General features: G+C 41.7%; 1 protein-coding gene across 13 annotated transcripts in view; it reads left to right on the plus strand.

Moving 5' to 3' along the window:
* Positions 1–27,117, plus strand: part of LOC148026607 (uncharacterized) — a 146,687-nt gene that overhangs the window by 12,952 nt on the left and 106,618 nt on the right. The window contains exon 7 of one of the 13 annotated variants that reach the window (XM_087691059.1): positions 10,482–10,565. The exons of 11 other annotated variants lie outside the window; for them this stretch is intronic. In XM_087691059.1, the coding sequence (XP_087547185.1) occupies positions 10,554–10,565 (12 nt within the window). In that variant the 5' untranslated portion in view covers positions 10,482–10,553. Of the gene's footprint in view, positions 1–10,481; positions 10,566–27,117 lie in introns of those variants that run through there. One more of the 13 variants, XM_087691057.1, reaches the window with a different exon arrangement.

Consider the following 27,117-nt stretch of genomic DNA (forward strand, 5'->3'; position numbering starts at 1 on the left):
TTTCTATTATACGTGTAGTTCACCATGACAACTTATAACAACTTGAAGGCCCATGTGCAAGGTTGACATAGAGCTCAGAGAATACTCATGGCTTATTTGCTATCTTGTGGGAACTTCTTACACATCTTGCTTGTATGCTAACTGGGGAGCCAAACATGAAATGGCCATTTTTGTTGTCCAATGGTTGGTGGTTGATCCCAAACTTATATTTTTTGGGCAGCTTAGTCAGTGAAAGATATGGCTGCTTGAATTGCAGCAGTCCATTTGGTCACCTCTGCGAAAAAAGTGTGAGATGATTGCATAAGAGATCAAAATGTCAGCAACTGTGTTGGAAATTATAGCTGAACATACAAAATGCAGGCTGGAACAGTCAAAGTGCAGGTACAACAGCAAAAATGCAGGTTCAGCAATGTCAAAACAGGCTGCCCTGATGCTGAAAACTGCTGCCCAGTTGAGGAAGTTATTGGCCAGTCCTGCCCCACATCAGGACAACAGCAAAATGCAAATTCTGGAGCAGTCTACACACATGATCAGACTTGAAACAACAGTTCAAAATAGCTGCCAGCACCAAAACCTAGAGTCTTGTGCTTTGATAGCATGTTATAAATGTGTGGAGCAATGGAAGCAAAGAGACAGAGTTGATAGAACTATTGTAAACACAAGAATGAAAAAGAATGCAAGAACACAATCAAGGCTCAGGCTCAAGAGCCTGCACAAAGGCATGGGATGTGGGCAACTAGCAAAGTGCTATAGTCTCCCTTTCTCGAACAGGAAGTAGAGTGTTGTTGGACCTGATGAATGAAAAGTAGAGAGGAGCAGCCTATAAATAGGCCAAACAAATGCAACAAAATTTAAAAATAGTAGGTCAACCAGTAACGTTAACTGCCATAAATACAGATTGGCTGCATTAAATGTTGCAAACTCAGGAATGAAATACCTTTTTGTTAGTAAAGTCTGTTACCCAGGAAATGTACAATGCTAACAAACGTTGAGTTATCTTGTAAGATGGGAATTAGAGAAAGCCATGGAGGTGGAACAACGTGCATGCCAAAAATTAGTGCACACTAGAGAAGGCAGAAGGTGTGCAAGTTGCAATCAAAGATAGATGGGAGTTGGTTGGACAGTGTACAGGTCGGGGGGACCTTGGTTGAGGAGGAGATGGAAGGGGCAGATGGTGCACAAAGGCTGAAGGGGTGGTGTATTCAGTTCAGCTGATGGTAACAATAGGAATCAACATAGCCTCGAATTGCTTATAATTATCTATTTGTGGTATAGGCTATAAAGTGTTTGGTCGATAGGCTGAGGTTGTTAGGCAGGATCATCATCAATCCAAAAGGTGGCAATGTTAATGTTGGTGAAAGCGACAAGATGATGATGATGGTATCAAAGTCAATAGTTGATGACAAAGTTGCCAAAGGGATTTACTTGGTTAAGCATAGATGGGGCCTCCCCTCATACACTTATTTATAGTTGTTTATATCACCTATGTCCTTTGACCATATGAAGAAGCTTTTCAGCTAAGAGCAGATAAAGTTAGAGGGCTGTCACAACTCAATAAAAAAAGGACTTGCATCCTTTGCATAAAATTTGCAGATGTAATTAGCTTAGTTTACTTTCCTTTAAGCTTTGAGGATATCTAGATAGTGCATTAGAGTTGGCTAGTGATGAATGGTCATAACTAATGGTGGACTTGCAATGGGTTGGAATAAAGAGTGCCCATACTCCGGTATATGTGCTAGGGATACTCATGATTGGAACTCAAGTATATTAGGATGAGACTCCCATATTGAGCCACTAACATTAAACTTTAAAGGCTTACATTGTCAGAGTGCAGCGATGCGGAAGCGTAGGACAAAGACCGAAAGAGAGTGAACACAGAGAGAAGAGAGAGAGAGAGAAAAGGAGACAGTGTAAACACAGAAAATCTGCAGTGTAGTATGTTGTATAGGAGTGCAGAAACACACAAGGGGGCAGAGGAAATATCTGCGTATGTCTCTGACTTGATGACCTCGATCTCCGTCAGCCCGAGCACAGTTTGTCTCAGCCAACATATCTCAAGATCAAAATTTGAAAATAATGAATGCTGAAGTGTGCCACAAAACCGACTATAAATAGCCAAAAAATAGGAAATAACTGCAGCAGGTCCGCTGCATTAAATGCAGTTGACTGCAGTAAAAACTGTCCGACTGCAGTAACCTGTCTGACTGTAGGTGCTGACGTGGCACCTGCTGACGTGGCATTGACGTCCGCACTGTCCACAAAATGACTAGCTAGCACCCCCTCTCAGATCCTGGACAGGTCAAAAGACTGAGGGATTTGGAATGCTGCCGAAGCAGAGCTTGGGGAAGCGCTTTCGTAAACAAATCTACAAGATTATCCTCTGTCTTGCAATACTCCACATCAATGGTCCCATCCAGAAGCTTCTCCTGAATGAAGTGATACTGGATCTCAATGTGCTTCGTCCGAGCATGGAATACAGGATTCCGTACCAAGGCAATGCAACTCTCATTGTTGCACTGCAGAAGAGCAGGACGAGGCTGGGGGCAGCCAAGCTCCTCCAACAATCTCCGAAGCCACACAACCTGACATGTGGTGGAAGACGCAGCCCGATACTCCGCCTCAGTAGAAGAAAGGGCGACTGTGGGCTGTTCCTTGCTACTCCAAGAGATAACACTTGTACCCAAGATAAAACAGTAGCCTGTAGTAGACCAGCGGTGGTCCACATCGCCAACCCAATTTAAGTCACTTCAACCTGCAAGAACCATATCTGAAACATCTGTACCTGCGGGATAAGAAATCCCTAAATCAGAGGTTTCCCTCAAATACCGAAGAATTCGCAGGGCAGCCTGCCAATGCACATGTTTGGGTCCCATCATAAACCCTGGCAAAAGACCCACAACAAAACAAAGATCGACACCAGTGTTGAGAAGCCAAATCAAGGATCCAATCAACTGACCGTAGCGTGAAGCATCCATCAGGGAGAATCTGAGTGTGAAGTGGCCTTCCAATTCGGATCCATAGGAGTAGTAATGGGCCGACAAGTCTCCATCTCAAAAGTCACCAAGAGCTCCTGAATGTACCTCTGTTGAGAGATGAAAATCCCCCTCTGAGACTGATAAATCTCGTGACCTAAGAAGAAATGAAGAAGCCCCAAATCCATCATCTCGAATGCTTGATGTAAAGCTGTCTTGGTCTCTCGGACCTTTTGTGCATGATTCCTTGTCAAAATCAAATCATCAACATATAACACAAACAACACACGACCAACCTCGGAAGTGTGCACATAAAGTTGTGGATTGGCCGTAGAGCGCCGATATCCCAACTTCGACTGAAGAAACATGTCAATCTTCTTGTTCCATGCACGGGGAGCCTGCTTGAGGCCATACAAGGCCGTCTTCAACTTGTAAACTTTCCCATCCAAGGATCCAAAGCTAGGAGGCTGCTCAACATAGATCTTCTCCTGCAAGTCACCATTAAGAAAGGCCGACTTCACATCCAATTGATAAACAGGCCATCTCCTATGGCCAGCCAAGGCAAGAACAGCTCGAATAGTCGCCATACGAGCAGTGGGGGCAAAAGTATCATGGAAATCAATGCCGGGGCGCTGGGCAAAACCTTTAGCAACAAGGCGAGCCTTGTGCTTGTTCAAGGAACCATCGCTAAGGTACTTGGTCTTGAAGACCCACTTGACACCAATCACCTTCTTGTGAGAGGGACGAGGCACAAGAGACCAAGTGCCATTCCTCTCAATAGCCTCCAACTCGGCTTCCATGTCCTTCCGCCAATGATCAGACTGCAAGGCCTCCTTCACTGAAGTGGGCTCTCGATCTTGTATAACACGGGTCAACAACCAATAATTGGAGCAAACAAGCTCCGAAGAATGTGCCTGGTTCCTGCGTGACCTCCGCGGTTCATCCTGCTGTTTCCACTCCTCAGGGACCCCCTCGATTCTTGAATCTCGGAGTGTGTCACGGGCCGAATGAGGAGGAGGACGAACCTCTCCCCGTTGCTCTCTATCTGCTGAAGACTCAGGAACATCCACCGGCTGAAGCTCCTCGGGGGTTGCCAGTGGAAGAGAAGACTCTGAATTAGAAGAAGAATCTCCATCAAGAGGCTCTGGCCCCAAAGGAACTGTCTCGGGAGCCCAACTCTTCCCTGGATCTCCAAGGACGGGGTGCTCCTCACCCCTCTCTGTGGGCGGAACTTCCACAAACTGCACATCTCGGCTCTTGTAGACATCCGGCTTGACGGGATCAAACAAACGATAACCTTGGGAGCTATAGCCAACAAAAACTTGTCGTCGGGAAGTCGCCTTGAACTTATCACGCTGTGTTTTCGGAATGTGCACATAAGTGTCACACCCAAAGATCCTGAAATAAGAGACATCAGGCTTAGTCCCGAAGTAAGCCTCAAAAGGTGTCATCTTGTCAATGGCCGAAGTGGGAGATCGATTGAGGATGTGAACTGCGGTAGCCACTGCCTCGGCCCATAGAAACTGAGGTGTCTGTCGGTGTTCCATCATGGTGCATGCCATCTCGATCACACTTCGGTTCTTCCGCTCCAAAATGCCATTCTCTTGGGGAGTGTTGGTGTTAGTAAACTCCGGTGAATGCCCCTATCTGCATAAAAACAAGCAAACTCATTAGACATAAATTCACCTCCCTTGTCTGAACGCAAGGTCTTCAGTCGCCGGTTAGAACGGTTCTTCTCAAAGAGAAGCCAATCCTTGAAGTGAGAGAAAGCCTCTGACTTCAAAGTCAAGAAATAGGCCCAAGTCATTCTGCTGTAGTCATCTACGATCAACATGAAGTACAAGCTCCCCTTCAGGGACTCAGTCCTTATCGGGCCACAAAGATCCGTAGATACAAGCTCCATGGGTGAAGTAGATCGTTTAGAAGCTTTGTTGGGAATCGCATCCCGATGCAGTTTCCCACGAATGCAGGAGACACATGGCTGATGGCTCACCACTATGTCCGGCAATCCTCGGACAAGCGACCCTCGCGATGCCTTCCGAAGGTACTCGTAGTTCAGGTGGCCAAACTGAGCACGCCATAACTTGGACTGTGTCTGAGAAGTAAGAAGAAGAGAAGTAAGAGTTGAAGAAGACTTCAATTTTTAGACGCCATTCTCCTCATACCCTGTAGAGAGAACCCTCATCGATCCACGATCAAGGACTCGAACAGTATCACTATCAAACTCCACCAAGAGACCAAGAGCACAAATCTTATGGACCGAAAGTAAATGATACCCCAAACCTGGCACATGCAACACCTTAGAGGTGTGGGTACCACCACGTCCATCTGGAATAAGCTGCATCTCACCCTGCGCTGCAATAGACACAGAAGAGCTGTCTCCAATGAGAATCTGTCCACGTGAAGGTTGTAAATGGGCAATATCAACGGAAGAAGGAGTCATGTGCCGTGAGGCACCACTGTCCACGATCCACTCTTGAGCTTGGGGAGCTGTCATCGCAACATCGGAAGTCTTCGATGTAGAGTCCTCAATGACTACTAAGTGTAGAAAAGCAGCTGATGAGGGTGCAGCCACCGCTCCAGAATCCTTCATGTCCTTCTTCTTGGTATCCTTCTTGTCTTTGTCGGGGCAATACTTCTTCTAGTGACCGGTCTTTCCACAAATATTGCAAGTCGATTCCTTCTCCTTGTCCTTCTTGGATTTGTTGTCCTCCTTTTTCTTCTTTTGGTCCTTCCCCTTCTTCTAAGAGGCATTGACCAACCAATGCCTCCGATTTGGAAGCATTCTGTCCCTTCAATCGTTCCGCCTAGTTTAAGACCATAGGAACCAACTCTTCCCACTGACGAGTTGACTCCCGCCCTGGTGCAATAAGAGCGGAATAAAAAGTAGCGAATCGTGGCGGCAACTGGGATAGTAAAGTGATCGCCATGTCTGTTGAGAATAGCAAATGATGCATGCCCATAGAGGCTGAATGTGTGCCCAAAAGAGGCTTTCCCATAAGTGGCTTTGTATGAGAGATATGACAAAGATGTATGCTCTAGAAGCTCTAAGAAGAGATGTCCAAAATCCCATATGCACAGTGAGGTACAGTGGTACTATCCAAAAAGCTATAAAGGCATGTACTTGACACTCATTTCATGTAATGGCACTATCAATTTGATTCACTCAAGATTGTGTTTATGAGTCCAAGCTAATCTATCTTGGAACCTAATTCACTTGAGTTACAATCTTTCATTTTGATAATGTATCGTGTGTTTGATTTGCGTCCACCATAGCTAACTAGCTCTAGATTCGTGTTTCTTAACATGGTATCAGAGCTTTGGCTGAGCTAGATAGCTATTGGACACCTCTTACTTCTTCCTTGCATAATTTAAATCCTTTTTCCATTCTCAATTTCTTTAAGCCATCCACACATCCATTATCTTGTACAAGGTGAAGGAGCTCAAGGCTATGGAGGTTCTCTAGGCGAGTCGCAACACTGTCCTATTTCTGATAGAAAAGTGGAGCCTTGCAGATCCGAGCTATGGAATGTATATGGTTAAGGTAGTTCACTAATTTTTTGCCCTTGGAAGTAAGGGAAGGGTTGTGGTTTGAAGGAAAAATGGTAGAAGTAGCATCAGCAGAGGAAGGAAGAATGAAGGAAGAAAGAGCGATGAAGAAGGAGGCAGAAGAAAAGGACGAGCTGTGTAGCCATGGTTTCTATCTCAGCCACCGCTACCCCGGTTCCCTCCTCCGTCTCAATCGGAAGCTTGCTTGCCTTCTCTTCCAAGGACTCCCTCCCCTTGTCCGCCATCATCGGCCACCAGCTGTCTGCCAGCGAAACTCCTCCTGCAGCCTTGCCTCCTCGCCGCTCTCCAACAAGTCCTCAGAGAATGGGAGGGGATTGAGAACTATTGCCATGGCAACTGGGGAGTCAAGTGATCCTTCTGAGGCTGTGCAAGGTGTACTGAAGTCTATTCAGGAAGCTTGGGACAAAGCAGAAGATAAGCTAGCCATTGGCGGGCTGGGCTTTGCGGGATTGACTGTTTTGTGGGCATCGGCTGGACTCATAGGGGCGATTGACAAGCTGCCGCTCATTCCCAACTTCTTTGAATTTGTTGGCTTGTTGTTCACTAGGTGGTTCATCTATCGATACTTACTCTTCAAATTGAAACATCTATGAGGATGGATATAATGAACCAGGTTGACTTTTTGGATAACCAACATGTTGCTGCTGCAGCTCTACATTACATTCATTTCGTTAAAAGGCTAATACTAAGGTTAAAAACCCTAGCCCTTAAAGTCCATTCACACTAGCTCATCCTCTCTCTCTCACACTTATTTATTCATTCTTGCACTTGTCCAAAATCCATTGAGCCAAATAAAATCCCAAAAAAAAAAAAAACATGTATCCCGAACTTCAATGTATGAGAGTTTGTCAAACCAAGCCCATGTACCCATCAATGTGTTCATTTGTAAAAGCACAAAGAAAAAAAAGGAGAAGTACCACGCATCAACAAAGGGACAAGAATCACAACAAAGGCAAAGAGCATGAAGAGGATAAAGAAATTTTCGCTGCTGTCAACAAAGAATTTTTCCCATAGTGGATCTTAATTTCCCATAGTGAATCTTGTTTCCCATAGTGGATGTTAAAACCCTACCAAAAATGTAAAGTTTCAAGCCTTAACTTGACTAGGCTGCCAAAGAGCTAGTCTCCTGGTCCATGTCTACATGTAGGGGGGGCAAAAGCCAGCAAGGGTAGAGACTCATCATTTGAGGGGGGGTGTTGAGAATAGCAAATGATGTATGCCCATAGAGGCTGAATGTATGTCCAAAAGAGGCTTGCCCATAAGTGGCTTTGTATGAGAGATATGACAAAGATGTATGCTCTAGAAGCTCTAAGAAGAGATGTCCAAAATCCCATATGCACAGTGAGGTACAGTGGTACTATCCAAAAAGCTATAAAGGCATGTACTTGACATTCATTTCATGTAATGGCACTATCAATTTGATTCACTCAAGATTGTGTTTATGAGTCCAAGCTAATCTATCTTGGAACCTAATTCACTTGAGTTACAATCTTTCATTTTGATAATGTATCGTGTGTTTGATTTGCGTCCACCATAGCTAACTAGCTCTAGATCCATGTTTCTTAACAATGTCTTCAGAGGAAATAGGCTTCCCCGCATTTTGAACTTGCATCTGAAGCTGCCGAAGCTTGTTGATGTGTTCCCAAAGCGAAGAAGACTTATTCACGGACAAAGTCCGCATCTGCACCTCCAATGAAACCCTCTTTATCAGGGTCATCCGGTTGTACATCTGGTCAAGCTCCAGCCATATCTCATGAGCCACCGTCAAGTGCTCGATGTGAGCTATCACGGCTGTGGTGCAAGACAAATAGAAAAGATTGAATCCTGGCATTCAGTTTGTCCCAATGAGACCGAGCCTTGGTCAACTCCGCACGAGCATTGGAAGAGAGTTTGGAATTATCTCTCACCGAGGGCCTGTTAATCTCCTCCATCACCAGTTTCGCCAAATCATAGGACTCCAAAATGGCCAACATCATCACTTGCCATATGTGATAATTGTTACCATCAAGCTTTTGATCCGATGGAAGAGCTGGTAGGACAGGCACCTTCCTGTCCATGATCGCTTGGAACTCCAACTTAGTCTCTGTAGACATGTTAACCTGCAATATCTGCACAAACACAAAATCAGCCCCCTCTAACTGTGAAAATGCAGACTTCTAGGGCTGGTTCCTCCGCTGCCCAAACCTTCTTCACTCGCCGGAGGCGATGAAAAGGTAAAATCTGCAATGGAAGGCCTCAAACGCAGCTTTCCTCCCCTTCGAATAGCAAAAACCTGCAGCAAATTCACCAATTAGACTCCTTTCCCGCACGCCCACGCTCGCTTCAGCCTTGATCCGATGCGCAGCCCTCCCGCTGGCCCTCGAATCCTAGAAACATAGCCTTGTGTCGCATTGAAATCTCCTCTTTAGATAGGTTCAACCCTCAGTGAGTCCATCTTCACCGCTCTGATACCATGTCAGAGTGCAGCGATGCGGAAGGGTAGGACAAAGACCGAGAGAGAGTGAACACAGAGAGAAGAGAGAGAGAGAAAAGGAGACAGTGTAAACACAGAAAATCTGCGGTGTAGTATGTTGTATAGGAGTGCAGAAACACACAAGGGGGCAGAGGAAATATCTGCGTATGTCTCTGACTTGATGACCTCGATCTCCGTCAGCCCGAGCATAGTTTGTCTCAGTCAACATATCTCAAGATCAAAATCTGAAAATAATGAATGTTGAAGTGTGCCACAAAACCGACTATAAATAGTCGAAAAATAGGAAATAACTGTAGCAGGTCGGTTGGATTAAAAACTGTCTGACTGCAGTAACCTGTCCGACTGTAGGTGCTGACGTGGCACCTGCTGACGTGGCACTGATGTCCACATTGTCTAGGAATGATTGGCTAACATACATTAATACACAATTAACATATATCTTGTTCTAACTTGACTCCACAAAAACAATCCTAAAAAAGTCCTCACTTTGACTCCCACTTTGATCATTAGGATTCTTTCCACTCGGCTTTGAGCATTCTCTGACCCGTGGAGGTGTTGTCCATATGACATATTTGGAGGTGCCACCTTGCTGCCTAGTGGTGCCGCACTACTACCCAACTGTGGCTCTTTCTTGCTGAGGCAGTTGCCTGTCTATTGGATTGCCACCCACTTGGATAAGCTATTCCATTGGTTCTTGATTGTCATTCTATTGATTTGCCATACCTAGAGCAATTCGGCCTGCATTTTTACTAGTGCAGCCTACCTTTTGCTACTCGTTAGGGCTTTATACTGACGTCAACATCTTTTCCATCATTTGTTGTTTGTGAGGCTGCATTTGTAAAGTAATGGTAGGGTTTGTGGGGAGGAGATGAAGTGTGTATGGATGTAAAAATGACATGCCTAGCACTCTGGCCCTACTAAGCTAAAAAAGATGCTTCACATAGTAAATCTTCATAAGCTCATCAAAACAACCCCAAAATGCAAAGATTACTAATGCTTTTGTGTCTCATGAAAACACCCAAACTTTGGGAGAATCCACATCTATAAATAGGAGGCTGCTTCGCCACTCCCTTGTTTTGTAGGTTACCCCAGTTCTTCTAAGCCTCCATCCGTCAGGTGCCTCATTCAGCTTGTTGTTGTGGTCATCTCTAGCTATTGCCCTTTGGCCTGGCGACTCCTACAAGCTGCGTTTTGCCTAGCTTGCTGATTCCATCCTTGTCTACAATATGTTATTTTTGTGGTTTCAATACTTTTCTTCATTAGCCTTTGATTCGATTTGTGGTTAGAGCACTCAGGATGTGTCTCCGGTGGACGACACACATGGACACCTCCCTCAGCCTCCTCCCATAAGAGTCACTAACTATTGGATAAGTTTAAATTCTTCACAATGAAGCCCAATGACAGGTTTGTACAATCCATTTTTGTGTGAGTTTGATTACTTCTATGTTGCTCCTTTAATTTTGCAGGAACCGACTGTAAGTCACGAGGAGACACAATTTGGTGCCATTATGGATTAGAAGAAAACTCTATGATTAGAGATGTTTTCCAAGGTAAGCCTTTATCTTCTGTTTCAATTGAGTTTGAGTTTGGTGTTTCACATTCACCTTCACATTTCCCACCCTTCCTTCTCATTTTCACTTGACATCTAGATTCCTCTACATTTCAATCCCGACCCCTATTTTAGAACTACCATAGGTTATCTTGTCTTAGCTCACATTGTCTTTCGATGTACATTTAGGTTTTAGGCCAACATTAGACACTCATAGGTGTTTCTTGCAACCCTAGTGCTTTGTGTTGGGAATGCTATTTGTGCACTATGCACCTCCTCCCTATCCGCAAGTGCACCACTCTTTATTCTTTAGTTTTGTTGTGTGGGGAATCACAGCAAAGGGCATTAGATGCACACCCAAAATCACACCATCCACAACTAAGGGTGTTCTATCCACACCAAAGCTGACTCCAAACCCAATTCCCAAAGCAACCTCAGCCCCTTTCACCAGTGGTAGTGCCACATAAAGGTAGTTGAGAGGGGATCTTCCTCAAGGAGGTAGTGTAGTTTCTTCACCGCTTGGTATTTGTATTCATCAGTGGCTGGCCAGTAGTGCGGTCGATCTTGGATCTCCCTTTGAGTCGGTGCCTCATAGCATCTTTGACTCGTTTGGTCATTACCTCCCACTAGGCTGGTCTCTCAGAAGTGCTAGGTCATTTTGAGGAACCTTAGGCTAGTTAGATTCCATTTGCTTTAGGCTTAGTCATACTTTCTAAAGTTTCCCGCTACACACCTATTCACCTACCTTTTGTTCACTTCTATTGCATTCTATGCTCACTCAATTTTCTTTTTCACTTAGCATAGTATCCAAAGCAAGGTGGTTTTGTACGTTTAGTATGATACCATTCGTACGTGAACTAGTGCGGTACAGAACGTACACAAAAACTTCAAACATAAAATACATTGTTTCGTACATTGATTAAAAAATACATGTAAAATTATATATATATGTACATATAAAATGTGCAACTTAAAGATAGATCAATTATCTCAAAGTTTCATGAATTAGAGACTAGAGTTTAGAAAACAATTGCGATGCCATATATGTCTAAAGAGTCGAAACTAGAGTCATGTATTGAGTATTCCAAAAAGATACATCAATCGCAAATGCTTATGAAAGGACTCAAAATATATAATGACAAATGGACTAAGTACAAAATGTCTAGACTCATGAGGACTCCTCCTCATCAGGCTCAGACACATTGGAAGATGGAGAGTGGCCCTCACTAGAAGAGCCTAGAGGCCTCAGATGGCTCACCAAAGTCGCCATCACTTATAACATTCCCATCATTGTCAAGCCCAGATACATTGGAAGGTGGAGAGTTACCCTCACTAGAAGAGGCCTCGGACACCTTACCAAAGTCCCCATCACTGATGACGTTCCCGTCATCATCATACTTAGGCTTTCTAATTGGAACATCCTCCACATATTGCAACAACTGCATAAGCATTAGAGGAACTCCTCGAGCCTTACCTCATGTAGGTTTTGATGGGTAGTGTAGTGGTGGTCTTGGTGCTTGCAACTCAAGCCACAACTTGATGCCCCTGCCAGGTGTGTGAAACTCGATGATCAATCTCCTCAAGCTCCATGTAGAGACCCCTAAAGATAGGGATAGGAGAAACTGTTGGGTGTAAAGGGGCACACTACCTAGGCACTCTCGCTCCCCTTCAAATCGGTATCAGAGCTTCGACAAGAGTGTGCGCTTCTCGAGGACTGTACGGGTCAATTTTTGCGTGTGTATGTGAAGAGACTGGTAGGTTGTCATTTTTGTGTGTAGACGACAATATCCTTAGCAGGTGAAGGTGGCAGTCGGTGTGACCACGTGGCACTTGTGTTTGACCGGTGGTAGGTAGGCGGCACCAGCCTTTGACCAGTGGCAGGCAGGCGTGATTAGGTGACCATCGGGAGGCAAATGCAGGTCATGAGTAGGTGGCGGGTGTCACATTTTTGACCATGCGGCACCAAGTGCAAGGCACGCAACAGTCAACGGTTGGTGATGGCGGGTTGACTCGATACGTTTTGGGACAATTTTCGTCATTTTTTTTTTCCAATTTTTGCAAGTAGGCCTCTTGCTCCACTGACGGGGGGTTCGCACGTGCAAGCATTGTTTGTAGATTTGTGCTTGAAATTTGGGGCTTTTCCTGGATTCGATGCTGTTCATGCAAAACAGAGACATACTCGAAAATTGCAAACATTGTGTGCATTTGCCCCGAAAATTTTGGGGTTTTTCATGTACAAGTGAAATTTTGCTCAGTTGAGCCAATTTCATTGAAATTTGTGTACATTTGGATCCTGAGATTTAGGGGTTTTGTAGAATTTGTGAAAATTTTCCAACATTTCTCCATATTTGACACTTAAGATAATGTATTAATGCAATTGGATTTGATTTATTGTAAAAATTTTGGGCCTTTTTGCATGAGTGATGCATTTTGAGCCGATTTGTACTTTAACAGTGAAATTACAGTAAATTCACTGTTGAGTGGGGGAATTTTGGACTTATAGGATTCAGGCTTGCCAGCTTTTGGACCTAAGCTGAGGGCTATCTTCTTGCTCATGACTTTGACAGATTCATGGGAAGCATTGGTTGTGCCATTGAGCAACAACCCCAACTTGACATCCGATGGTGTGCATGGTTCTATTCTCAATGAGGCGATTAGATGCAAGGCAAGTGGGGAAAATAGTGGATCAAACTATAATGTAAGAGGAGGAACTGAAAAGAGGTCAAATGCTGCAAATAAGCATAGAAATCGCAGCAAGAGCAGGGAAAAACAGCAAGATGTCACTTGCTATCAGTGTGGATGCAAAGGGCATAAAAAGCCCGATTGCAAGTACTATAAAAAGAAGTAAGAATGCAAGAAGCCGGCTAATGCAAAAGGCAAAAAGAACGAGAACAAGGGCAGCTCTACCCCTAAAGAAATAGAGAAGGCAAATGTGGTATCTAATGTTGTTATTGAGGAGATAGAAGAAAATAAAGATGATGATTTGGTAGTTGCATCTTCAAATCCACATGCTATGACAATGGAAGACATGTATATCACTAAAAGGGATGTGATAAATGCCTTGTTGTTCGGTCATGATGGCTTGTCACAATCGTGGATTGTTAACAGTGGTGTTTCATTTCATGTAACTCCATTTTTAGAGTGTTTTTCTTCTTATGTAAAAGGTAACCTTGGAAAAGTTTACCTAGGGAATAACCATGCATGTGATATCGAAGGAGTAGGTGCCATACACTTGGCTCTTGAAAATGGCAAGGAATTGATTCTTCATGATGTTAGGTATGTACCTGGCATTAAGAAGAGCTCGCTTTCTGTTGGGCAGTTAGATAGCAGGGGTTACTTTACTACCTTTGGTGGTGGAATACAGAAAGGATCCATGCTAGTCTCACTAGAGTTGGTAAAAAGGGAACTCTATATTATCTTCACTGCAAGGCACTTTTTGGAAAGTTTGTTGCAGTTGCAGAAGTGTAGTCACACATGGAGCTATGGCACAAGCGTCTTGGACGCATGAGCCAAAAGGGTTTACAAGCACTTTCTTCACTTGGAAGAGTTGATGTGAAAAACTCAAAGCTCGACTTTTGTGATGACTGTGTCTTGGGAAAACATGTAAAGAGTTTATAATCTCATGGAGCCTCTAGGAAGGTATGTATTTTGGATTTAGTTCATTCTGATGTACGTACCATGCCAAAAAAAACTCATAGTGGTTTATATTATTTTGTGTCTTTTATGGATGACCATTCTAGAAAGCTAGGGGTTTACTTACTTAAGTAGAAAAGCGAGGCATTGGACACCTTTAAAAGGTTTTATGCATTTGTTAGTACTCAAAAGGGTTTAAATTTAAAATGCATAAGAACAAACGATAGGGGAGAGTATGTATCTAAAGAATTCAACAAGTTTTGTGATGTAAATGGGATTAAACGGGAGTTTACAGCCCCTTATAATCCGTCATCTAATGGTGTGGCTGAGCGAATGAATCGCACTTTATGTGAGAAGATTCGGTGCATACTGTTCACAGCTAATCTTCCACAATCTTTTTGGGGAGAGGCACTTAAAACCGCGGTGCATATTTGCAACCAATCTCCACATCGTGCACTTGAAAGTGGAATCCCTGAAGAGGTTTGGTCTGGCTAAATCTACTTCATATGACCACTTAAGGGTCTTTGGTTACGAATGCTATATACATGTACCTGTTGATAGTAGAACCAAACTTGACATGAAATCCCACAGAGGCATATTCATGGGTTATGGAGATGAAGGTGAAATGTGTTATAGAGTTTGGGTTCCAAGCATGAAAAAGGTACTGTGCAACCGAGATGTATTTAATGAGTCAAAGCTGCTGAAAAATGCCACATCTAGTGATTTAGAAAAAAAGAAAGTGAAATTTCAGCATGATCAGCCACTGAAAATTCAGCTCTACTTGATGCTGGTTTGATAATCAACATATCATTATTGAGCCATATGAAAATGGGCAGCAAAGGATGTTGAAAATTAGCTTGGGCAACAAAATCAGCATGCTGAAAATGAATTACAACAGCGTGAAAATGCCGCTTTACTTGTAGAAGTATTAACTGTGTTTTTATAAACATATTTTACCAAAGACAAATACTTTTCCCATTGTTGGTTGGCTTCATGGCATAGTACTTCAGCATATCCAATATTATGAGATTGGCATTCTCACTTTGACCATGTAATTGAGGATGATAAGAAGAAAATATAAGCTTTATACCCAAAATTTCAAAAAGAGCTCACTGAAAGAGACTAGTGGTTCGTGGATTTCTATCACCCACAATGGATTGTGGTAATCCATGATACTTAAAGATTTGTTAAATAAATATTCTAGTAATATATTGAGACTTGATAGTCTTCTTGATTGGAATGAAATGAGCATGTTTGCTAAACCTGTCAATAATAGTCCATATGCCATGATTGCTTTTTGTTGATTTTGGCAAGCTAAAAATAAAATCCATAGCAATGCTTTGCCAAGGTTGGCTCGAAATTGGTAATGGTTGCAAAAGCCATGCAAGCTTTTGGCGATCAAACTTAATCTTTTGGCACACAAGAGATTCTTTCATAAATTGTTCAATATCTCATTGAAGACTTGGCCAAAATACCACGATGAGCCATGTAAGGAGTCACATGAGATTCTTTCATTACTTTAGGCTTGAAATCTTTAGTAACAAGAAGTATACATGTCCCTTATACTAGTGAAGTCTATATGATGAATCATGGACATTGCATGAATCAGAGGTCTTCTTGGTAGGGCATTAGCTACCTTGTTTTGCTTCCTTGAAATGCAGTATTTAAAAGTTAAATTGAGCTAAATAATTGACCCATTGAATATGCTTTTTCAGAAATCTTTGGTTGGTTGAGAAAATGTCTCAAACTATCATGGCTCGTATTGATGAGAACTACTCTACTTAAAAGATAGCGTCTCCAATCTTTTAAAGCTTGAATGATGGCCATTAACCTTTTCATATGAAGTAGCATTATTTTCTGCATTTTGCAACCTTTTGCTTGCGTAAGCAATTGCATGCTCTTCCTAGTTCAAGTTTGCACCTATGCAGTCTCTTGAAGCATCACATTCCACAAATAAAGGTTTTGACAAATTAGGTATAATCAAAATAGGTCCTTTACTGATATAGAACTTTAGAGTTTCAAAAACTTCATTCTCTAGTTTGGTCCATCGCAATGCCACTGCTTTCATAGTTAAATCATACAATGGTTCAACAACCACTGCAAACCATTTAATGAATCTCCTGTAATAAGAGTATAGTCCTAGGAAACTTCGAACTTTATGAATACTAGTGAATTTTGGCCATTCTACAATAGGCTTGACTTTTTTTGGATCCATTCAAATCCCATCTTTGGATACAATATGGCCCAAGTAGTGAAATTTTTCTAGGAAAAATTCACTCTTTTTGCCATTCACATAAAACTTGTGTTTGCAGAGTTTTTGAAATACTATTTTCAAGTGTTGCTTATGCCTTCTTCATCTTTTGAATAAACCAATATATTATTAAAGGAAGTAATTGTAAACTTCCGATGTGCTCTAAAGATTCTTTCCATCATTCTATTAAAGGTTGCAGGAGCATTGGTAAAACCAAATTGTAGCACAAGAAACTCATAGAAACCAAAAGTTGTCATGAATGCTGATTTATAAATATCTTGAGGAGCAATCCTTATCTGATGGTAGCTACACTTCAAGTTAATTCAGTTGAATACTTTGGATCCATCCAATCTATCCAAGATATCATCAATTCTTAGAATGGGAAACCTATTCTGAATTGGAATTTTACCCTTTAAAGGAAATTTTACCCTAAACTCCCACATCAAAAGATACATTTTTACCGTTGAAAGGAAAACTAAACTTATTTTGATTCCAATCAATGGCTAGATTTATTTTTCTATGCCAAGGTATTCCTAATACAATGTCATAATGACTAAGATTTCCAATGACAAAACTCTCATGATCTATATATTCTCCTATCTCAATTCGTAGTTTTCCAAGAATGGGAGTGACTTCAACCTCCATTTTTTGAAAATCAGCACCTGATATTTTTGGTGTTCCAAACCTCTCCTTTGGTAGATGTAGAGCTTCAATAATCCGAGGATGGATGTAATGATATGTAGCCTCTATATCAAAATGATTGACAATAGGTTGATTAGTAATCTTACCCCAAGCCATAAAAAGCTTCCTTTTCTCTGATGGAGTTTCATCTTGTTGCAAGGATTCCTTAGGTACAACATTTGCTTGAGGTGTCTTTTGGGACTGGTTTTCCTTCTTTGCCTTATGAGGACATTGACTAGTCATGTGCCCTTTTTTTCCACAAGAGAAACACCCATCTTTCTCTTGTATATTTTGCTAGCTATTGATATGTTAGCTTTTTTTTGGATGGCAAATGTGGTCTACCTCCATCCTTATGCTTTGGTTCTTGTTTATCTTGCTTCTTTTGGTCAAACATCTTGGTCTTTTTCCTTTGTGGTTCTTCTTTTAAGGCTTTCCATGGCATATGCAGTCCTTCAGTTTCTAAGGCTACACCTTTGATTTCTTTCAAAGTATTAGGCTTTGTCATCTTGTCAGCTCACCGTATCGTCGGATGTAATCAATGGATAAACTTTCTCTATCTCCATATTGGAAGGAACTTCATTAAGAGATGTAAATTTAAGAGAAATAGTTGCAAACATGTGGATATATGTTTCAACATTTTCTCCATGGCTTTGCTTCAGCTCATATCCCATTCTTGTTGCACATCGGCTTCAATGGATGAAGGCAGAAACTTCTTGTTGAACATCTCCTTAAAACTCTTTCCAAGATTTGGGTTTCTTTGCCTCTTGAACAACTTTGAGCCACCAATTTAAAGCAGCATCCTTCAGATGCATTTTAACCATTTCGATTTTTGATTTTTTAATGTAATCTTCACCACCAAAAGTAACATCAAATTGTCTAGTTAAAGACAACTTTTTGAGAATCTCTCTTACCATAGAAAACGTCAAACTTAATGCTCTTCTCTCTAGGCTTGAAGCCTCTTTTAGCATCGTTTTCCTTTGCTAAAATGGTTCTTTGACTTTCTCCTTGCCCTTCTCCATGGAGGGATTCTTGGGACAAGAGGAGGCAGCTTGTGTATGATGAGACTTTGAAGTCACTGCTTGGGTGGATCCTTCAATGATTGGTGATATATTACCTTTCATAGGCTTAGTTGCATCGATAACATTGATACCTTTCATGTTGAGATAGGCCTTTGCAGTCGTAATGTGTCTCAAGAGCCTTCTCGGTAAGGAAATCTTCAAAGACCTTTGCTTCAGCCCGCGCTTTAGCCCTTCTCTCCATCAAAGCTTGCATTTTTGGATTGGCTTCCAACTCCTTGGATCTTTGTATCTTCACATAATAAGAGAAGCATACAGATACAGAGTGTTGGAAGCCTTTCAGTTATTCATCAAAATTCTCCTCTTGCCTCTTGACATGGTGAGAAAGTTGGTCCCAAAGATCTTGTGACCCAGAAAAGTAGACGACTCCACTAAGTCATCCACCTCCTTTGACTTTGACTCGGATCCTCCAACCAAGACTAAGGCCAAGGCACGGGAGGGTTCCTTTTCTTTCGTTCCTAGGAAGGGCTTGGCAACCCCTCCTTCTGCTGCTTTCTAGTACAGATTATGCGGATATCCCTCACGACTCTCCAATACTAGAGAGGAGAGTGAGAGGGTGGTGAGGTGGGGTAGGTAAGCCTCATCTATATAGGTATACCGGTGCTTTGATTCTAGAGAGGGACTTACCTGACGCATCAAGTGGTGTCTGACAGGTTGTTGAAATCATGGAGCTAGGATTGACTTCTAGGTCCATGCTTGGCTATTACTTGACCAAGAGCATGATTGGCTTCTAGTCCGGGCTCACATGAGGGGAGAATTTGGTGATCTTAGCCAAAGGAGAGGAATCCATGTTCACATATGCTCAAAGGTATTTTTGATAGGATGATCATGTATGCTACTGCGAGGCATTGATGATCATGTATGCTACTGCGAGGCATTGATGATAGACACAAAGGGGTGCTATGATTCTTCTCTATTTTCAAGTTTTGGTACGATTGACATCAACAATTAGATTCTCTCCGAGGCACCTTGGTAGTGGCTTCATCACCCACTGATTGGATATCCATAGTCCTATTTTGGTGGTCTTTTGTTGTATGGCATATGATACATCATTATCCTTGTATCATTGTATTGTATCAGGTCACTCATGATTTGAGAGAGGGTGTTAGCAATTTTGTCAACTCATGGGTGAGCCTGGTGGGCTAGGCATGTGGGTTGGGCACTTTCCATTTGCCATTTTTAATGTGCCATCAAGCATTTTTTTATTGGTCGTTTCTATGGTTATTTTGGCATTTATTGCTGGTTGATTGGTCACACTTATGGCACTATTTTGTGCTATATATTCAGGGTCCTCCTTTATAGCCAATCATTTATCACTTGTAGATTCCAATGCAGGGTCCTGTTGGAGAGAGGGAGCCGGTGCTAGTGTCCACACAGTTAGCGACTCACCATTGTACATGATTGTCTCTTGTTTGGTATACGGATTCCATTTCTTGAGCACATCTTTGGGTTCTTCTTTGGAATGTTCTTACGTTTTCTCTTTCCTCTCTCTTCTGTCTTGTATTCAGCAGTCTATTTCAGCATTCTTTCATGCTTCCATTGCTGCATCCACTTCTGACGGATAAAGAGGGTGTAACCTATTGTAGATGGCCTGAAACTGTTGCAAACGCAAGCTTGATGATGATGCCAGGTGAGGAGGGGTGACGCCAAATGATGTAAGCTGCAAAGCGGCAGGTGGAAATGGATGTAGAAGCCGTGAACCATAATGTCCTCTTGGTGGGGTATGAACAATAGTGGAGAGAATGGAGAAAGGAGAGAAGAATATGGAAGATAGTAACAAAGTGTCAGAAGCATGAATGTGTCAGATGAAGAATGAGGAAAGTCAGTGCTTGTTAGATTTATTTATCCTTGTGTGTGAACACACATTATTGTGTGTAAAAATGTTTGTTTATGTGTGAACACCTTTTACACCACTTAGCATTAAATAAGGGTTAAAGGTGTAGGTGGATAGCTCAGCCTATATATTTAGGTCCTATCACTCGTACTTTCATCTCACATATCTTATATGTCGCTATCAATCTATCTTTTAGTTTGTGTGTACTTGCAAGAGTTCTCTCTCTCGCTCTCTCTTCTGGCCCAATGGAGTTGTATCTGATATAGCTTGCTGGACACACATGCACTCCATACCCAACAGTGGTATTAGAGTGTGTTCAGTAGCTTGCCACTCTCTCACCTACTATTCATGGTGCATCAGCTGCTTAAGTAGGAGGAGGAGGAGAAGAAATTGCCTTGATTGTCAACATTGCCCGAGCTACGTGTTCAATTGTGTGCTCTCCACGTATGATCTTTTGGTCATCTTTGTTCTATTGTGACCAAACGTGCTCCACGTGGCATCCCGAGTGTGCTTGCGTTGATATTCAAATTTGTTGTCGAAGTGTCCACCACTTTAAAGTGCTGTAATCTATAGCCAAACACACCAATACCTTTGATTTGTTCAATACCCTATGCCATGTCGCCTTCAGATCGTGTCTTGGTCAACAACTTGGCAATTGACTTGCCACGTCTCAAGCTGCAAGTTGTCTCCTTCCCAAATGCCAGCGGCCTGCCATGATTCCTACTTGGTACTACTGACTTCGTCATCCATGTTCAACCTATCACATCCTTAGCTTGTCAAATTTTAAGAGAATTTTTTTGCTAAATCTAAATTACTTGAAAATGTTTAATTATTTATCTAAAAGATAGTTCACATGGTTGGATTTAAAAAAATAGGGAATTTTTCAATTTGAGCTAGAATTTTCAAAATTTCTTCTTTGAATTTTGGGGCTTTTCACATTGGTGCCTATCTACTTTAAATTGGGGCCTTCGACGACACGTTGAAGACCACCCAAGTGCTTGCGCCTTCAACATCGATTGAAAAATGACTCATCAAGTATCCACCAGTGCTTGGCAATGTTGTTGCAAGCAATCAACCTTGATCACGATATCCTCGACATCATCATCGATGGGGAATTTAAAATTTCAAAAAGTAATAATTTTTTTAAAAAAATACATTTAAAAATTAAAACAGAAAAATCAGGTTGGAATTAGACATTGGCCATGCTCATGCATATGCTAAGACGCTTCCATCACATATTAAATAAATGTGTGGGGTCCTCTATCTAGATATAAATAAAATATGAGTTGTATTTTTAATTTTTTTTTTCTTTCCTTCCAATTCACAAAGGAGCTATATTTTAGGGGGGATTCGCAACCACTTTATGCGTGAGCTCTGAATTGATCCCAAAAGTTATACCCCATGTGTTTGACTTTTGGTCATGTGCTGCTCGATGCCTCTAAGTCACGTTGGCTTTTGATCAGTCTCTAAGCCATGCATATGCACGTCTAAAGTATGTCTTACTTTGGGTCCCTGAGCTTCTTGGTAGACTGTGTCATGATCATTCTCATGTTGCACCTCCCTCACTATGTATCTCATTTTCCAGAATCATTGTAGGGGATTAGACACTGCCTCTTTGAGATAAGACTTTCCCTTCTCTTTTTCATATGTTTCGTGTCATGGGTTTAGTCACCCATGGCTGGAAGGGGGGTTTGTAGGATTTATTTATCCTCATGTAAACACGCATTATTGTGTGTAAAAGTGCGTGTTTAGGTGTGAATACCCTTTACAGTACTTAGCATTAAATAAGAGTCAAAGGTGTAGGTGGATACCTCAGCCTATATGTTCAAGTCCCATCATTTGTACTTTCATCTCACATATATAATCTATCACTATCAATCTATCTTTGAGTTTGTGTACTTGTAAGAGCTCTCTCTCTCTCTCTCCTAACAACACAAACAAAAACAAAAGTTCTCATCCTAAAGTTTGGAGACTTGGAAAAGAAGAGAGCATTTTTTTCCAAGAGGATCACTCTCAAAGACGAAAAGATCTACCTAGATGAAGACCTTACCCCAGTTGAGATAGTCCACAGGAGGAAAAACATGCCATGTGCTCTAGAGGCATGAAAAGCAAGTAAATGGGCTCTCTATAGAGATGGAAGAACCATAATCATAGAGAAAAGGACAACATGACGATGCGTGGCCTGTGAGAATGTGAAGTTCACACTATGGAATTGCAATGGCTCTCTCCCTTAAGACAGATGCAGGTTATTTTGAGGATACTTTCAAAGGAATAGACATTGCTATGAATATCGAGACACACTAGTGTAAAAATAGCCGTCTACTTGATGTATATGGATATAGATGGGAAAGTACATATCGCCCTCAACTTAGGAGGCCTGGAGGGGCAAGGGGATTAGGAGGTGTAGCAATTCTATTTAGAGAAGACCTCCGAGATACAATCCAAGTGGTACATAGAGATGTAGAAACAAGATGCATGTGGATCAGGTTACGTACAAATAGAACTCAAGACATATATGTTGCCATATGCTACTTTTCCCTTTTATACCCTTGGTTTGCCTCTAAAGAGGCATCCTTGTATACACCACTATATGAGGATATAAAGAGATTTATGAGCATTGGGGATGTTTTATTAGTAGGAGACTTTAATGCACGCACAAAAAACAACCAATCTACTTTCTTTGATACTAGCAATGAGATGTTTAGAGATATTGCATTAGATGAAGGGCGATTAGTTTGATCAGCCTAAGATAGAGAGATAAGAGAATACAGAACACACCTACTGGCATTGGGAGGTGCACATGGTTTTGGCCATCCTTAATGGGCTGCTACTGTGGTCAAGATCTAAATAAATACCGAAAGGGGCGCTAGTTTTGGGGCCAAGAGGTTGTCCAATGTCCAAGATTATATGGTAAAGTGTACTTTTCAGTTTTGTGAATTTGTTAATTGCTGTAAATAGTGCTTAATCAAGTTATTTACCACCCCATCCGATGTAACCAGCCTTCCTCCTCGGATAGGGTGGTAAATAACTTGATTAAGCACTATTTACAGCAATTAACAAATTCACAAAATTGAAAAGTACACTTTACCATATAATCTTGGACATTGGATACCCTGTTGGCCTCAAAATTGGCGCCCCTTTCGGTATTTATTTAACTTAATTGAAGAAGAAGTCGATGTATAATGGGATTCTCCCAATCCCTTTCGGTATTCCAACTCCCCTTGCTGTTCAAAATGACCAGCAAGTCTTTAATATGATTTGCCCCTTGATTCAGGCAATCAATTGGCCTTCACCCGCTTTGATGAAGATGGAAAATGCCCCAAATTCAATTATTTGTTGGTCCCTCCACTTGAATAGGCTAAAAATAGTTTCAGCCTTGTTGAATCCAAGTCTTGGAGCTTCCAATTTCTGGCATGCTTCCCGAGGCTGATGCTAAACTCTTATTTCTACTGCAAATTAGGGTTTATAGCAGAGAAATCTGAAATTTCTTAGCCTCAGGTGATCTCAATGTTGCAATCTTTGGAGCAAGGTTGTAGAAAGGTTGGGAGATGAGAGAGAATGACGAGGAGAGAGAAAATTTAAACTTTCTTCGCGAAAAACCGAAGAAAATCTGTCATTTACTGCTGCTGCCCTGTCTTAACAGCTTGTAAATGCAAAGAACTGAAGAAAATCGGTCATTTACTGTTGACGCCCTGTCTCAATAACCTGTAGATGCTATCACCTGTTGTTGATTGGTCCTCTCTTGCCTCTGGCTGCCTTAGAAGGTCCTCCAATGGCTGCAAATTAAACCAGCAACATCTCCTCCCTCTCTCTTGCACACGCCGAATACACTAAAAATGCCTCTCTCCAGTCTCTAAAGACATTTTTCAGACTTGCATGGGCATTTTTTTTACAAGTGGCAGCCTTCCCAAATGGTTTTTTCAGCATTATCCATAATTAAATATTAATTTTCAGTCTTTAAATACTGAAAATTCATCTAATAATTATTTCGGTGCCATGAAAAATAATCTGACTGTCCAATAATTATATTGACTAGGCAACTTCCATTCCAGAGTGTCTCTGCACCATCTTTGACCATCAGATTGGCGTTAGGTACCATTAAACGCCACTTCTCTAGTGTCACTAAAACTGACACTTATGGCCAAATGAATGACTTGAGCCAACAACTGGCACCAGATACCACCAAGTACTTGTGCGGGATAACTTATAGCAACTTTTGCCTTTGATATCCCGTGATTTCCTCAGGTCCCGGGCTCGTAAATTTACTCTAACCCCAATTACAGCTCACATGTGCAACATTTACTTAACCATGGGATTAAAAATTAATCCACATGTTAAGTGAGGTTTCAAAAATATATGTCCTCATGATAGCCCTCCCCCTTAAAATCCTTGCAATCGTCCCACGATTGCATTGCCAAATGCATCAAAAGCAAAATAGTGGATTGGAATTTCCACAAGACATCATAGTTAACACAACATTGTGCATTGTTGCTCAATGATTCCATATGCCCAACACATGCTGAAAAATTACCAGCCAAATCCTAATATACCATAAGACTCGCAAAGAATCTTATAAGAAAAAACATTGTCAGATTATCATGTGACATGTCTATTTCTCATGAGCTCAACTCATTTGGCAAAACCAAACCATAACATAGCATAACCAAGCATAAACCATGGCTGATGCATTGTCACGTAAGCTACAAATTTCAGCTGTTAGCATGGTTTATCACACTAAGTTGGATGCCATGAAAGAGCAATATGTTGCTGATTCGGACTTTGCTAATGTTTATGATAAGCTTTGCAATGGCCAAAGGCATAGACACTTTGTGCTAAGAGATGGATTTTTGATGATGCATGGACGAATGTGTGTCACAAAGCAGTTAGGCCTAGAGGTATCACCGAAAGTCATGCTCCTCCGTATGCAGGACACAGGTATTGATGCCACCGTCAAGGTAATGGAGCATTTCTTTTATTGGTCAGCTTCAAGCATGATGTAGAAGAGTTTGTTAAGACATGCATCATATGCCAGAAGGTAAAGCATGATAGACAAAAGATGCCGGGTTTGCTGCAGCCCTTGCTTATTCCGAATAGGCCTTGGCAGAGCATTGCAATGGACTTTATTTTTGAGCTTTCTAAGACACCTACAGGGAATGATGGGATATAGACTATCATTTGGAGGTTTAGCAAACAAGCTCATTTCATTCTGGTGAGGAAGAAAATAAAGGCTGATCATATGGCACAGTTGTTTTTGCAACACATCTTTAAGTATCATGGTATGCTAGAGTCGATCATTAGTGATCGAGATCCCCAGATAACCAGTTTATTTTGGAAGGGCTTGTTTGAGAATATGGGTACCACACTGAAATTCTCATCATCCTTCCATCCGCAGACAAATGATCAGTCTGAGGAAGCAAATTCCACAGTGTTAGATCTTTGGAGGTGCTATGTTTCAGACCACAAGACACAGTAAGAGCAGTATATGCCCTTGGTTGAGTTTGCTTACAACAACACAGTGCATAGTTTCACGGGCAAAGCTCCATTTGAGGTGGTTGAGGGTGGCAAGAAGGTACCACCTATTCTGCAAACTAAGGATACGATCTTTGAGGTTGATCGTTATGTGGAAAACTTGGATGTAGCCTATGCAAAGATAAAATATGCACTTCAGAGATCGCAAGAAAAGCAAAAGAGGGTAGTTGATCGCCACAGACGTGCTTTGCTATTTGCAGAGGGTAATTATGTTTTGTTGCGCTTTGAAAAGGCAAGGCTGAAAAAGATGGAAGGAAGAGAAAGATTGTATCCGAAGTTGAGTATGAGATACTATGGGCTCTTCTAGGTGTTGGAGAAGATCAACGATGTGGCATATCGGTTGAAATTACCTCCACATTGGCGGATACACAATGTCTTTTATGTTAGTTTGTTGAGGCCTTTTCAAGCTGATGTGCTAGAGGATATGTTTGCTGAAATTCAGCCTGAGGTTGAGGATGTAGATGAGATTTTGGTACTTGAGCAAATTTTAGCACATAAGGAAAGAAAGGTTAAAGGTAAAGTTTCCAGGAGATACTGGATGCCAAATGGATGGATGAGGATGACTTGGCAGACCATCCTCAGTGTTGCAGCTTTACCTAGATGCCTTTCAGTTAGATCTGATTTTAGTTTGGGCTCCGTCAGGTTTAGCAGAGCGAGGGTCCGGTGTATTGCCTGATGCTCAAGGGGGAGGTACTTTCCCTCCTCCAGTTATAGACAATTCTTGTATGTAGTGGATCTCGGATGTATTCTGCATGCATCCAAGGTACTGTGCTGATAGTAGGTCACTACTTAGTGTACTAGTCACTGTGAGATGTATGTAGATGAGTATGAGTTTCACCCGGGCATTGGAACTATACTTTTGCATCAGCTTATGATCAATTTGGCATGAATTTTGTCTCAATTTTGAGACAAAACTTCTGATAAGTTTCAACTCAGTTTTTTGATCAGCTTGAGAACCGTTTATGGTCACTTTTTGGATCAGTTTTGCATCAGTTTTTGCACTGATTGCCGGTCAGTTTTGCAATGAGTTTGTGATCAGTTTGGGGTCAACAAGTGATCAGTTTACGATTAGATTATGCTCAGTTTTCAATGGTTTACATCTAGTTCCATGGACAACAGCATATGTTACGATGCCATTGATGTTTTAGCCATGGTTTATGCTTGGTTATGCTATGCTATGGTTTTGTTTTGCCAGATGAGTTGAGCTCATAAGAAATAGATATGTCACATGATAATGTGACAATGTGTTTTTTATAAGATTCTTTGTGAGTCTTATGGTATATTATGATTGACTGGTAATTTTTCAGTATGTGTTGGGCATATGGAATGGTTGAGCAACAATGCACAATGTTGTGTTAACTATGATGCCTTGTGAAAATTCCAATCCACTATTTTGCTTTTGATGCATTTGGCAGTGCAATCGTGGGACGATTCAAGGATTTTAAGGGGGAGGGCTGTTATGAGGACATGTATTTTTGAAACCTCACTCAACATGTGGATTGATTTTTAATCACATGGTTAAGTAAATGTTGCACATGTGAGCTATAAT

The sequence above is a fragment of the Lygodium microphyllum genome, chromosome 13 (genome assembly GCF_053477565.2).
Source record: "Lygodium microphyllum isolate KBCC chromosome 13, Lygodium_microphyllum_v1.1.10, whole genome shotgun sequence".
In the NCBI taxonomy this organism is placed as follows: Eukaryota; Viridiplantae; Streptophyta; class Polypodiopsida; order Schizaeales; family Lygodiaceae; genus Lygodium; species Lygodium microphyllum.